At 40.3% G+C, this 12,561-nt stretch overlaps 1 protein-coding gene across 2 annotated transcripts in view; it reads left to right on the top strand.

Annotated features, from left to right (window-relative positions):
* The window catches only part of MGAT4A (alpha-1,3-mannosyl-glycoprotein 4-beta-N-acetylglucosaminyltransferase A), a 128,687-nt gene that overhangs the window by 57,564 nt on the left and 58,562 nt on the right, over positions 1 to 12,561 (top strand). For both annotated transcript variants that reach the window (XM_008008113.3, XM_008008114.3), the window contains exon 5: positions 11,676 to 11,809. In XM_008008113.3, the coding sequence (XP_008006304.1) occupies positions 11,676 to 11,809 (134 nt within the window). The remainder of the gene's footprint in view (positions 1 to 11,675; positions 11,810 to 12,561) is intronic.

Raw genomic sequence — 12,561 nt, 5'->3', positions numbered from 1 at the left:
TCTCATTCTAAACGCCATGTTGAAAGGAGTTGGACATTTCCTTTGTAGACCAAAGTAATATAGCCGAAAGGGATCATGTGAAATCTAGTTCAGGCCCCATCCTAGGCAGATAAATATTGACACCTTTGTCATTTTTCTGTGTTAGAGATTTGGGAAGTAGAGAGGTGACGTTTTTCCCTTGTATCTTATTTCAAAATTAACAGCTCTTTTGGTCACGTCACAAAGGTTTTTCTTACGTCTGCCTCACTTTTCGTACAGAGATGTAAGTAGATAGTAACTTGTGTGTAACTTTTTATGCAGTAGTAGAAATACTTTGATTTACTTCTTCCTAATTTATTCAAAAGATACTGTATAGCTTATTTTTCTCTTCTTGTCAGAGCCATCAGAACTTCCTCAATTTTCCTTATAGAAACTATTTACCACTCTTTTTTTTTTTTTTGAAGCAACGTAAGCACAAATTTACTGAAACCAAAGTATACTCCACAAAGTGGAAGTGGGCTTGAGCAAGCCAGCCCAAGAGCCATTTACCACTCATACTTTTTATTCCACTGTGTTGACTTTGTTAATCTTTTCTTCATAGATTTTAAAATGTAGAGGGCAGAATATTATTTTATTCTTCTATAAGTTTTTAACAAGTGATGAAACGATTACTTCATAGATACCAAAATTCATTTTTGGATTAGTGTTTTTGAAAAGCTGAGTCTACTTTTGATTCAATGGGATTCTTAAGTATTTTGCTGTATTTTTGGGGGGATCACATCTTCTCACTGATCTATAAATGTAAGCTTTTACATTCATCTTGTTTTAGTTCTGCTGTCTTTCTATTTCATTAATCAGTTGAAATGATATACTACCTCACTTCTTAAGGAGGTAGAAACTCTTAAAATAGTATGTTGAAACAAACTCCTCCTTTCCTTTCTCTAATGATTCAAAAAATATTTATTGAAGCCAGGCATTTTGCGGGTGCCAGGTATGCAGAGACGAACAAGGTATATGTGGTACTTTGTTTTTTTCTTTTGTTTGTTTGTTTTAGAATGTTGATTGTTAATTATTTTTGAAGCTGATATCATGTCTCCTTTAATAACCACTGTTTGGATAAGATGTCTTAAGTAATTGTGGTTTGTTTGTTTAGACTATTTCTTCATTCATAAGAGTATCAAATGAAAAGAAATTAGAAGTGATTTTAAAGTCATTTAAAACTTCTAAGGCCTCTATTAGGTTTTTACTTTATAAATGTGACATTCTCTCTTTTGAAGCTATGTATTCCATCCCATTTGTTTACATGACTTTATCCATTATAAATATAGTAAAATCTTGGTCAACCAGCTTTCCAATAGTTAACATTCTTATAAAGCTGCCACTATTTTTGAAAGGTAGAAAAAACAGCTTGGTAGAAAAAACGGATAGGCAAATAATCCATATTTACTACCTTAAACATTTTCCTCCCTAAATCGTTGGGGAAAAGCTCTTAATATTTTTAATTACAGGACCCTTTGGATATTCTAGGAAAGCTGTCAATCTCTACTTTGGAAAATGCCCCTAGAAGATATACTTTTGTTTGTAATTTCTGGAATTTTATGGAACCCCAGAATTTATCTAGGGCTTCATATTCAGAACTTCTGTTTCTTAGATAAAGAAAAACAGCTTCTTGCTAGAAATTCTGTTTTTCAGTGTTCAGGCTGATTAATTAGGGAACAGCACTTCGAATCGTAAGGCTGAAGAGGAAGGACAGTGCTGCCGGTGGCAGCTGACCCCAGGGGAGTGGCTGGGATTCTCACACCCAGAACAGAAAACGGCCGGCCTGTATCCTCCCACCACATTCGCCAAGGCAGGCTGCGGCAAACAGACCCGGAGACTACAAACGGGCGCAAGGGCGACTTCAGCAACGAGGGGTTGCGGAATCATTTAAGAAAATCAGTACCATGGATAACTTAATACTAAAGAAAATTGAGTTTGCAGAACAAACAGAACGAATATGATTTAAAAATAAAACATCAACATATTTTTAGAAACGAGGGAGGACAACTTGCCCATAACACAATAACTGACCATTATCAAAGGATCCGTTAGAAATCTTTGTACTTATGATTTCAATGATTATATTTAAAAATCGCATATTGAGGGACCAATATGGAATTTTAGCTAGACATAGCTAAAGATCAAATTAGTGATTAGAAAGACTGAGCTCCGTATTTCTTCCAGAATGCAGCATAAATGCATAAAGAATGGAAGTAGGCAGAAGTTTTAATGTTCATCTGGTAGTAATTTCAGAAGGAGTGAACAGAGTGAAAAGAGGGAATTACCAGCTTATAGGAGTGAATTTCTTTGAGTTGAAGAAACATTCAGGTCTTCAGGTTGAAGGGCCCATTTAGGGCAGAGCAAGAGAGCTGAGAAAAGACTTTTACTGGGTTATCTAGCGAAATGGCACTACTGCTTGGTGGAGGATAACAGATAATTCTTGGAGTATTTGCTGCAATAAAAGTCCACGAGCAGTTGCTACGGGCTAGGCACCTTGCCAGATACTTTGACACAAAATTAGATGTGGTTCCGAGTCTTGTGGAGCTTTAGCCCAGTAAAGAAGACACAAATTAGTCACGTAGTCAATTATACAAACAACTGTATAATTACAACTGTAATTACCAGTGTAAAGGATGCTTTGAGAATGTGTAAGAAGGACTTTTGGCCTAATTAGGGAGTTTAAGGAACTCTGAGAAATTACGTTTGGCCTGAGGCTGATAGAATCTGTCATTTACTGGTGAAGATGGGTGTGTTAGTGTCCTATTGCTGCTATAACAAATTGACACAAAATCACTGTGTTTAAGCCACAACACAGATTTTTCATCTTACAGTTTGGGAAGGCAGAGGTCCTAGAACCAGATTGTCAAGAGGGGTGTGTTCCTTCTGGAATCTCTAGGGGAGGATCCTTTTTATTTTATTGTATTTTATTTTTTGCCTTTTCCACATTACTTTGTGGCCTCTTCCTTCATCTTCAAAGTACAGTATCTTCAAATCTCTCTGACCATGACCCTCTTGATTCTGTTGTTCCATCTCCTTCTTTTGCTGTGACCCTCCCTCCTTCCTTTCATAAAGACCCTTGTGTTTATATTGGGCCCTCTAGGTAATCCAGAATAATTACCCCATCTCAAGAACTTTCATCACATCTGCAAAGTCCGTTTTGCCATGTAAGGTAACATATTCCCAGGCCCCAGGAATTATGGCATGGACATCTTTGGGATACTGTTATTCTCTCCATCACAATGGAAAAAAAGAATATTCCAGAAGATGGAAAGAGCACCACAAAAGTCCTGTGGTGGAAGGGAGTGTGGAATGTTCTAGAGAATGAAAGAAGGTCATTGTAGTTTAAGTGTAGAGTGAGGAGGTGTGTGGAACAAGATGAGGCTAGAGATGTAAGTTGAGGCCAGACCATGTAGGGCCTCCTAGACCATTTATGGGATTTTGGTTTCTATCCTAAGAGCAGTAGGAAGCCATTGAAGGGTTTTCAACAGTACTCATTAATAATGCCTTGATAAGATTTAAATTTTACAGAGATCACATTTGCTGCAATGGGAAGGATGATTGAGGATGTGGGAAGAAGAATAGATACGAAGAACCAGATAGGCTGTTTCAGTAATCCACTGGAGAGAGGGTCAGTAGTAGAGAGGGAAGTAGAAGATGGACCTAGAGTTGTTTGGAACGTACGGGAATGTATCAGGGAGGACATAGGGTTCTGGATTTGTGGACTGAGGTAGAGGAGTGGTCAGGAATGATCCCAGGGTTTCTGGATTGAGTGGCTGGATGTATGGCGGGCCATTGAGTGAGACAGGGGACAGTAGATGCTGTTTTGCATCACTGGTTTGCAAGAGAAATTTATAAATTAAATTTGGATATGATAATTTGGAGGTGATTTTGAGATATCACAGTGGAGATGTTGGAGTAGGCAGTTGGATATTTAGATCTGGGACTCAAAGGAGAGATCTGAGTTAGATTTAATTTTATGAGTCATTGTTTGGGAGTAAGTGATTGAAGACACAGAAATGGATGAGATCTCCTAGGGCCTAGGACTGAGACTTGAAGGTTTTCCACTAGTTAATTTCCAGGGAAAGAGGAAGATGAACACAAGGAAGACAGAGGCAGAGAAAGGGCAACGAGGCAGTAGAAGAAAAAAAAATATTGTCATGAGATATAAGGAAAGAAATGAGGAATAAATGACTAAAGTCAAACCATAAGGAAACATGATAGGCTAAAAATATTTGGCTAGCAATGAACATTTTTAAGGGGACATAATTTAGTTATAACTGAAGGTAGATTGAGTTACTGAAGATTGAGAATGCCAAGATTTTTCCTAATTCTTTTTTTAACTTTAAAAGAAATACAAACTAGAATTGGAAAACTTCCCAGGAAAATAGAAGCAAATGAAATAATCACAGTTGATAGTTCTGTCAAATTATAAATACCATGAGGTAGGGGGCTTACCTATCTCATGGCTGTATTTCAGACTGTCTAGTACATAATAGATGTATTATATGCACACTTACTACTTGAATTGGAAATACTAGGTGGTTAATCAATGGAACTCTTGCACTCAGAATTAAAACAAAATCAGTGATCCCAGTACCTGGCCAAACCCATTGGCTCTATTTCTGTTTGGTTTCCTTGGTCCATCTTGCTCCTCCCTAAAAGGATGATATGACTGTGTTCTTCACTTTGCTGACGTATTTCTTCTGAACTCTAACTCAGTAGAATACTTACATTTTCTGGATTGTAAATGGTAGAAGAACATGGTATCAGATAGGACAGGCTGGGTTATGTTGTGGTAACTAACAACCCCAGAGTCTCAGTGATTGAGATAACACATGTGTATTTTTTTTTTTTTTGCTCATAGTACATGTCCACCAAGGTTGACCAGTCATGCAGGAATCCAGGCTGACAGAACAGTTGCCATCTTGAATGTTTCTGGCTGCTCTGCCAAAGAGAACAGACAATCTCAAGGATTTCACACTGCAGTTATCAGTGCTCAGCTCACAGATTACACATGCCGATGACTCATGGGCTATTAATAATTATATCCCCTTGGCCCCACAGTCCCCAACCATAAGGGGACTAAGAAGTGCAGCCCTTCCATGGGCTCAGAAGGCCAAGAAAACTACCCTTTTTGGTGGTAATTTTGCAAATTACCATAAGCACGGTTACTCTAATTTTGTAGGTTGGGCTGAAATTGGAAGTTTCATTTTTAGTGCTTTTGAAGTCTTTGAATACCCTGGTTTAAGCTAAATAATGTAAATTTTAACTCTAAAATAGTGTATTAGGGATAAAATGGTTTATTCTCTAAACACACTGTATTAGTCCATTTTCACACTGCTGATAAAGACATACCTGAGACTGGGCAATTTACAAAAGAAAAGAGGTTTAATTGGACTTAGAGTTCCACATGACTGGGGAAGCCTCACAATCATGGCATAAGGCAAGGAGGAACAAGTCACACCTTACATGGATGGCAGCAAGCAAAGAGAGAGTGAGCTTGTGCAAGGAAGCTTCTCTTTTTAAAACCATCAGATCTCGTGAGGCTTATTCACTGTCATGAGAACAGCACAGGAAAGACTTGCCCCCATGATTCAATTACCTCTCACCGGGTCCCTCCCACAACACATAGGAATTCAAGATGAGATTTGGGTGGGGACACAGCCAAACCATATTGTTCCGCCCCGGCCCCTCCCAAATCTCACATCTTCACATTTCAAAACCAATCATGCCTTCCCAACCGTTCCCTGAAGTCTTAACTCATTTCAGCATTAACTCAAAAGTTCACAGTCCAACATCTCATCTGAGATGAGGCAAGTCCCTTCCACCCATGAGCCTGTAAAATCAAAAGCAAGCTAGTTACTTCCTAGATACAATGGGAGTACCAGCATTGAGTAAATACAGCCATTCCAAATGGGAGACATTGGCCAAAACAAAGGGGCTACAGGCCCTGTGCAAGTCCAAAATCCAGCAGGGCAGTCAAATCTTAAAACTCCAAAATGATTTCCTTTGACTCCATGTCTCACATCCAGGTCACACTGATGCAAGAGATGAGTTCCCTTGGTCTTGGGCAGCTCTGCCCCTGTGGCTCTGCAGGGTACAGCCTCCCTCCCGGCTACTTTCATGGGCTTGTGTTGAGTGCGGCTTTTCCAGGCACGTGGTGAAAGCCATGGGTGGGGTCTACCATTGTGGGGTCTGGAGGACGGTGGTCCTCTTCTCACAGCTACATTAGGCGGTACCCCAATAGGGACTCTGTTAGGGGGTCTCTGACCCCACATGTCCCTTCCGCACTGCACTAGCAGAGGTTCTCCATAAGAACACCACCCCTACAGCAAACTTCTGCCTGAGCATCCAGGCATATCCATTCATCCTCTGAAATCTAGGTGGAAGTTCCCAATTCTTGACTTCTGTGCACCTGCAGGCTCAACACCACGCAGAAGCTGCCAAGGCTTGGGGCTTGCACCCTCTGAAGCCACGGCCTGAGCAGTACCTTGGCCCCTTTTAGTCAAGGCTGGCGTGGCTGGGACACAGGTCACCAAGTCCCTAGCCTGCACACAGCAGAGGGACCCTGGGCCCAGCCCAGAAAACCATTTTTCCCTCCTAAATCTCTGGGCCTGTGATGGGAGGGGTTGCCACAAAGGTCTCTGACATGCCTTGGAGACATTTTCCCCATTGATCTTAACCATTCAGCTCCTCATTACTTATGCAAATTTCTGCAACTGGCTTGAATTTCACCTCAGAAAAAGATTTTCTTTTCTATCACATTGTCAGGCTGCAAATTTTCCAAACTTTTACGCTCTTTCCCTTTTAAAACTGAATGCTGGCTGAGCATGGTGGCTCATGCCTATAATCCTAGCACTTTGGGAGGCCAAGGCGGGTGGATCACGAGGTCAGGAGTTCGAGACCAGCCTGACCAACATGGTGAAACCCTGTCTCTACTAAAAATACAAAACAGCACAGGAAATCTGGCCGTGGTGGCGGGCACCTGTAATCCCAGCTACTTGGGAGGCTGAGGCAGGAGAATTGTTTGAAGCTGGGAGGTGGAGGTTGCAGTGAGCCAAGATCGTGCCATTGCACTCCAGCCTGTGCCACAAGAGTGAAACTCTGTCTCAAAAGAACAACAACAACAAAAAAAAAACAAAAACAAAAAAACTGGATACCTTTAACAGCACCCAAGTTACCTCTTGAATGCTTTGCTGCTTAGAAGTTTCTTCCACCAGATACCATAAATCATCTCTCTCAAGTTCAAAGTTCCACAAATCTCTAGGGCAGGGGCAAAATGCTGCCAGTCTCTTTGCTAAAACATAACAAGTGTCACCTTTACTCCAGTTCTCAACAAGTTCCTCATCTCCATCTGAGACCACCTCAGCCTAGATTTCATTGTCCATATCATTATCAGCATTTTGGTCAAAGCCATTCAACATGTCTCTAGGGAGCTCCAGACTTTCCTATATTTTCCTGCCTTCTGAGCCCTCCAAACTGTTCCGCCTCTGCCTGTTACCCAGTTCCAAAGTCGCTTCCACATTTTCGGGTATCTTTTCAGCAGCGCCCCACTCTACTGGTACCAGTTTACTGTATTAGTCTATTTTCATGCTGCTGATAAAGACATACCTGAGACTGGGCAATTTACAAAAGAAAGAGATTTAATTGAACTTACATTTCCAAGTGGCTGGGGAAGCCTCACAATCGTGGCAGAAGGCAAGGAGGAGCAAGTCACATCTTACATGGATGGCAGCAGGCAAAGAGAGAGCAATCTTGTGCAGGGGAACTCCTCTTTTTAAAACCATCAGATCTCGTAAGACTTATTCACTATCACGAGAACAGTATGGGAAAGATTTGCCCCCATGATTCGATTCCATTAACTCCCACCAGATCCCTCCCACAATACGTAGGAATTCAGGATGAGATTTGGGTAGGGACACCGCCAAACCATATCACGTGCCATCTAAACTTCAGCAAAGCAAAGCAGAAACCAAAAATCCCCAAGAGTGTGGTAGGGATAGAGAATTGGCATTGTGACTTTATGCCATTTTTGTTTGCACACTGTGGATCACCATGGGCTTTGCTTTCATCATAAGCGAAGTCTTTGCACTCCATATGAGTTAGCATTTTCTAAGAATGCTCCTCCTCCTAGTTATTACGCTTGTAATTTTTTTTTGTTTTTTTGAGACAGGGTCTCGCTCTGTTGCCCGGGCTGGAGTACAGTGGTGTGATCACAGCTCACTGCAGCCTCCACCTCCTAGGCTTAAGTGATCCTCCCACCTCAGCCTCCCAAGTAGCTAGGACTACAGGCATGCTCCACTATGCCCAGCTAAGTTTTTTATTTTTTGTAGAGACAGGGTCTTGCCACGTTGCTCAGGCTGGTCTCGAACTCCTGGGCTCAAGTGATCCTCCTGCCTCAGCCTCCTGAAGTGCTGGGATTAAAGGCATCAGCCACCACACCTGGCCTTAAATTCTGAGGTAGATTATTCTGTGTAATTTTGCTTCCGTTGTAACTCATCCTGTCTTTTGGCATCTCAGAGTAACTTGGTCAGAACAGAAATCTGGATTGGGGGCCCTCTCCTCAAGTATGTTGTTCTGAGTGAAAGTTGCCCTGTTCACTTACTCAAGTCATGCTTGATTCCTCCCCTTCTCTTGTCTGCCAGCTGAAGCCCCATTGGTGAGGGTCTCCATCATCCACTCATCTCCACCTCTTCAAACACCCTACAGCCTCATTTAAACCACCATCTTTCTTTAGTTAATACAGTAACTTCCTAACTGATCTCCCAAAGTGCTTTTACTTTTTGTGAAATTTGATAATCTCTTAAAATTACAAATTGGATAATGTCACTCCCCTGCTTACAACCTTACAATGGCTTTCTCTTGCACTCAGCATTAAAACAAACTTTGTTATATGCAATGTGACCCCCGGCTGATTTTCTCAATCTGGGCTTATTCTGCTTTTGATCCAGCCTGCTCTTGGTATTTCTTGACTATGTCAAAATCATTCTGTCTTCAGGGCCTTGTTGCTTCCTCTTCTGCGGTATTCTTCATCAGCTCTTTCTCATGGTTACCAGCTCAGCTGATATCAGAGAGGCCTTCCATGACCACATGACCTATAGGGATACCCCCTCCCCATTCATCACTTTGACAGTATCAACCTATATATATCATCCTGTAAGATACATATATTTTAAATCTTTTTCCCCTTTCTAGAATGTGCATTCCATGAGGGCAGGGACCTTATCTATGTTATTTACCATTGTATGCCTAACACCTAGAATAATGCCTTACAGTAAATATGTGCAAAACAAATAGAGCAAATATCTTTTTTTGGAGGTGGGGGATGGAGTCTTGTAGAGCAAATATCTTTTTGAGTGCTTGAGAACTCTTCTTACCTAAAATGGAATAGAGGAATGTGGCGTGAGACCTTGGGGCAGTCCCTTAAACCTTTCGCATCTTAGTATTCTTACCTCAAGAATCATGGTGGTAGATCCATGGTCTTTATGCTTCCTTCCGGCATTAGAATTCTTTTTGTTTGTTTGTTTTTGAGATGGAGTCTCACTGTGTCGCCCAGGCTGGAGTGCAGTGGCGCCATCTTGGCTCACTGCAACCTCCACTTCCTGGATTCAAGCTATTCTCCTGCCTCAGCCTCCTGAATAGCTGGGACTACAGGTGCCCACTACCATGCCCAGCTAATTTTTTGTATTTTTAGTAGAGACAGGGTTTCACCATGTTAGCCAGGATGGTCTCGATCTCCTGACCTCGTGATCCGCCCGCTTCGGCCTTCCAAAGTGCTGGGATTACAGGTGTGAGCCACTGCACCCAGTCACTGGCATTAGAATTCTGTGAATTATGAGTATTTTTTAGTATCTCCAAAAACTTGTTGCATGATTAAGACTAAGTTGTTTTTAACATATTCAAAATATTTCTCTATTGATACATACTTAGTATACTAAGACTTTAAGGCATAATTTTTAAAAACTTACTTTGAAATACCTCTATAATGCATTATGTTCCTAAAAAATCACTGTGGTATGAAAATGGTGCAAAAAAATGAGAGCAAGGGGGTTAGGATCACAACACTCTAAAAACTTTGTCAGTTACACTTAAAAAAGGTTAAGAACCTAATAATAATGGTGGCACATTTTTTCACAGGTTAAATGATTGAGAAATACATAGATGTAGCACTCTATCTTGAAAAAGCCCTGAGATTTGCTTGTTAAAGTGGGTTGCTGAAGGTTGCAGATTGTAAGTTAGTGTGAAGGGCTGTGAGGTAGGTTATTTGAAATCTGATGGAAGGTTGCAACACCCAGTGTAGATAGGTGTGGTTGGTAGCTGTGGTGAACTGAGACAGCTGGTAGGTATTTTGAGGTGTGTGCATTTTGTATGCAGTATTTCTGCACAGTTCGGTTCAATTTTCTGAACTCAATTCAGCTGGGTACAATTTTCTGTTGCTGACCTGATGTTTGTTTCAGAAGACAAATTGCACGTAAGCTAATGTGAACTTCACATGTTATGCCCTAATTTTTCCCTAATATGTTAATCATGTAGAAACAAATTTGTGTTGAAAACAAGCATTATAGGAGCATTGACTGTAATTTTAGACTTTAAAAATGTTGCACAAATAGTACACAAAGTTTTCTTTTCTTTTCTTTTCTTTTCTTTTTTTTTTTTTTGAGATAGAATCTTGCTTTGTCACCCAGGCTGCAGTGCAAGGGCACAATCTCAGCTCACTGCATCCTCTGCCTCCCAAGTAGCTGGGATTATAGGTGTACGCCCCCGTGCCCAGATAATTTTTGTATTTTTAGTAGAGACTGGGTTTCACCATGTTGGCCAGGCTGGTCTGAAACTCCTGAGCTCAAGTAGTCAACCACCTCTGCCTCCCAAAGTGCTGGGATTACAGGCATGAGCCACTGTGCCCGGTCACAAAGTTTTCATATGCCTTTACCCAGTGTCCCTACATGACCATAGTACAGTGATCAAAAGCCAGGAAGTTAACGTCGATGCTACACTGTTAACTAACCTTAGCTCTTATTCCAATTTTGTCATGTGTTTCATTGTTATTATTTTTCTCTTCCAGGATCCAACTCAAGATCCCATATTTCACTTAATTGTCATGGTTCCTAAGTCTTTTCCAATCGGGGACAGTTCATTACTCTGTCTTTCATGACCATAACACTTTAAACAGTACTGTTATTTTGTGGAGCATTGCCCCAGTTTGGATTTCTCTGATGTTCTTTTGTGGTTAAGTTGAGGTTATGCATTGTTGGCAAGAACAACCACACAATTGATGTTGTGCTCTTCTTGGCATGTCTTATGCTTGAAGTTGATAGATAAGACGTTAATTTTTAAGCTATGTTTAGTATTTTTAAGTTTTAGTTGCATAATACAGTTTGCTGTTTATACTTTACAGCCATTCATTTTTAGTGTGAGGTTTAATGTCTTTCATTTTTATCAGTTCCTTTTTTTCTTATGGTTAAGCCATGTGAAAATGAATTACAGTCATTACAGGTATGCCCTCGTATTCTTTATTTTTCTTTCTGAAACTTAATATATTTTGATCCATCAATTATTCCTATCCATTTGAGAGAGTATAATACTTTTGAAATGGAAGTGTTTTTCTGTATTGTCCTTGTACAATTTTTTAATATAATTACGGTATTTTTTTTTTTCAGTTTCCATAGTCATGGGCATTCCCACAGTGAAAAGAGAAGTTAAATCTTACCTCATAGAGACTCTTCATTCCCTTATTGATAATCTGTATCCTGAAGAGAAGTTGGACTGTGTGATAGTAGTCTTCATAGGAGAGGTAATTATTTAATTGTTGTTATGTTTTTACCATATATAGCCTATAAGAGTTGAAACCCTAATTGAATATTTGAATATGCTTTTAAAAGCACTTTTAAAAAATGTGATGAGTAAAGCTTAGGTAATATATTCTATCTGACAGTTTAATGTAAATCTAACTTATGTTTGCCTTTACTTCTCTCCTGCAGTTACAAACCAGGAATAGTAATCTTTGTTGTCAATAGAATGATGTACCCATAGATCTTTAAGAACGTGTCCCCTATGAGTGAGAACATGTGGTGTTTAGTTTTCTGTCCTTGTGATAGTTTGCTCAGAATGATGGTTTCCAGCTTCATCCATGTCCCTACAAAGGACATGAACTCATCGTTTTTTATGGCTGCATAGTATTCCATGGTGTATATGTGCCACATTTTCTTAATCCAGTCTGTCATTGATGGCCATTTGGGTTGGTTCTCACTCATAGGTGGGAATTGAACCATGAGAACACTTGGACACGGGATAGGGAACATCACACACCGGGGCCTATCGGTGGGTGGGGGAAAGGGGGAGTGGGGTGGGATAGTATTAGGGGATATACCTAATGTAAATGATGAGTTGATGGGTGCAGCACACCAACATGGCACATGTATACATATGTAACAAACCTGCACGTTGTGCACACGTACCCTAGAACTTAAAGTATAATTAAAAAAAAAAAAAAAGAAAAATATGTTAAAAAAAAAGAAAAAAAGAAAAAGACATGTCCCCATTTCT

The sequence above is a fragment of the Chlorocebus sabaeus genome, chromosome 14 (assembly GCF_047675955.1).
Source record: "Chlorocebus sabaeus isolate Y175 chromosome 14, mChlSab1.0.hap1, whole genome shotgun sequence".
Classification (NCBI taxonomy): domain Eukaryota; kingdom Metazoa; phylum Chordata; class Mammalia; order Primates; family Cercopithecidae; genus Chlorocebus; species Chlorocebus sabaeus.
Note: the sequence above shows the minus strand (reverse complement) of the source record. Positions and strands in the feature narration are given on the sequence as shown.